This window comes from Echinops telfairi, unplaced genomic scaffold, assembly GCF_000313985.2.
Source record: "Echinops telfairi isolate 266 unplaced genomic scaffold, ASM31398v2 ScPeMD7_7416;HRSCAF=8454, whole genome shotgun sequence".
In the NCBI taxonomy this organism is placed as follows: domain Eukaryota; kingdom Metazoa; phylum Chordata; class Mammalia; order Afrosoricida; family Tenrecidae; genus Echinops; species Echinops telfairi.
The window spans coordinates 3,187,962-3,190,489 of record NW_022111316.1 but is presented as its reverse complement, the minus strand read 5'-3'; the positions used below and the strand labels follow the sequence as shown (position 1 = coordinate 3,190,489).

Below are 2,528 nucleotides of genomic sequence, written 5' to 3'. Positions count from 1 at the left end.
GACCTAGTGGGTAAGCTGTCCCGCTGCGGCCACGTCTACCACATCTACTGCCTGGTCGCCATGTACAACAATGGGAACAAGGTCAGTGCCAGCCGCTGGGCCCTGAGGGGGAGCGTCTGGGTCATTTGAGGAGTCTGAGAGGCACTTTCCCCAGGCACCAGGAGTGATGACCTTGACTTGTCAGCAGGAGGAATGCTTAGTGAAACTGTACTGCTGACAACACCTGTCTTAATCATCTCTCCGGACCAGCGGTTCTCAACCTGTGGGTCGTAACCCCTTTGGGGGTGGAACAGCGCTTTCAAAGGGGTCACCTAAGACCATCGGAAAACACGTAAATAGTTCACAATATTGTTTTGTGATGAATCGCTAGGCTTTAATTATGTTCAATTTGTAACAATGGAACTACAGCCTGCATATCAGATATTTATTTACATGATGATTCATCACAGTAGCAAAATGACAGTGATGAAGTAGCAACGAATATTATGGTTGGGGTGGGGAGGCGGTCACCACCACATGAGGAACTGTATGAAAGGGTCACGGCATTAGGAAGGTTGAGAACCACTGTTCTGGACCAGCTATTCGACTTCCTCAAGCACCACTTTGGGGGCGAGTGATCGGAGGGGTATGGACTTCAGCCCATTGTCCTGGTGCCCTCTGGACCAAGTGGGCCCCATTAATGAGTGTGTATCCAGCACCAGGCCCATGGTCCACGTTCCAGCATGGCTACCAGCGGAAATGGATTTCCCAGTCACCCTCCTTCCATCTCTAGGGCTGCCTACAGCCAACTGACTTTCAAGGATGATTCTTCTTTTTTCAACCATTTCCCAAGGCCCTGGATTGACCCTCAAACTATGTCAGAATCTATTGCCAAAGCATACCTGGGGATCCTCCTGGGGATCCAGCTGTTGGAGAAGCGGGCAGGCGGCTGGGATGCGTGTCTTCTTCATGGACTCACCGTCATCGGGGGCAATACCCTGTTGAGACTGGTTTCCGGGAATGTGGCAGCTGCCTGTCTTAGTTCCCTTGGTCTGCTGTCACAGAGTGGGCCTCTGTCACCTCACAGCTCTGGAGGCTGGCGCTCCAAAGCAGAGTCTCCGCTGGGTCTGTTCCTTCCGGTGTCTGTCAGGGATTCTTGGCAGACAATCTCCACATGCCCCCTACCTTCCTCCTTCTGGATCTGTGTCTTTCCCAATTCAGAAGTGATTAGGTTTAGGATCCACCCTACAATGCAATGATAGATTATGTCACGTGATGGAAGATCATCACCACCTTGTCCCACCTAGAAAGCATTCCCAGGAACAACAAGTACACATCTAGACCGCACTTATTGTGTGTGCATGGGAAGCTAGCCCCCCAGTTGGTGGTTTGTGGAAATGCGTATGGTGTGTGTGTGTGTGTTATTTATATAAAATTTGGTATATCCCATTGCTGTAGAAACCATTATGAAAAGATAACTGCTCAACCCAACGTTAACTGATGTGTCACTTGCTACTTCTCCATGATAACAACTTGACTAGTGGCCACCCTGGAACCACAGGCTAGCCGGGTTATCACCTCAAATTAACCTTCCCATCTTCTCAGGGATCATTTTCTCCGTACAACGTCAGAGCTTCTTCTCGGATGTTGACTGTGCTTAGCTCTTTCCAGTGCCAGCATACCCTTCACATTCTTATTTCCGTGAGTTGAAATCCCACTCGCTTCTCCGGGTCCAGCTTGGTCCTCCACAGTCTGCGATTCCCCTGACAGCTTCACATTTCTAACCAATTCCAAAACTGGATTTCCAAGCCGGCTCGTCCTTCTCTTCTGTACATTGTGGGGACATGTCCAAGGCAACAGAGGTAGCAGACCCACGCTTGAATCCTGGCTTTCCCTGTGATCTCATGTTTCCTCAGGGAAATGAAAATGAACTATTACCTACTTCCGAGGGCGTCCTTAGTGGCCTTGCTGACACTGGGGGTAAGGTGTTGGGATGCTAACTGCAAGGCTGGAAGTTCCAGCCCACTCGCTGCTCCATGGGAGTAAGATGAGACTGTTTCCATAAAGACTGACAGTCTCTGAACCCTATGGAGTTCACTGTGAGTTGGAATCAGCTGTCGGTTTGGTTTTGCATTTTATCTTTGTTAGGTGCTGTCGAATCAATTCCAACTCATAGAGACCCATCCACAACAGAATGAAATACCTCCCGGTCCTGAGTTCTCGGGGGTATGATTTCATTATCATTCAGACCGATGTCACCTTGGCATGCTGGCTGTGATTTTCCCCTTCATCTTTCATTTCCAAAGGATGGACCAAGGGATCTTTCTCAGTCTCCCAGAGAGACTCGTACGTCGTAGTTGCCTGTAACTGATAGATGATGCAACTCTGGCTCTGGTGCTCACCGTCCGGTGCTCGGCTACAAAGGTCCATTGGAACCTGCATTCTAAGAGCTTGTTCTGGGTTCTTTGGGTCCAGAATAAGCAAGAAACCCTGGACATGTACTTCCCTGGGACTATCAAAACAGTACTCAGGACACTCCTTCTTGTTCT

The 2,528-nt window shown here is 49.4% G+C and overlaps 1 protein-coding gene across 1 annotated transcript in view; it reads left to right on the top strand.

The window, feature by feature from the left end:
• The window catches only part of DTX4 (deltex E3 ubiquitin ligase 4), a 41,793-nt gene that overhangs the window by 25,805 nt on the left and 13,460 nt on the right, over window positions 1-2,528 (top strand). Inside the window, exon 5 of the mRNA XM_004714997.2 lies at window positions 4-81. Coding sequence (XP_004715054.1) covers window positions 4-81 — 78 coding nt within the window. The remainder of the gene's footprint in view (window positions 1-3; window positions 82-2,528) is intronic.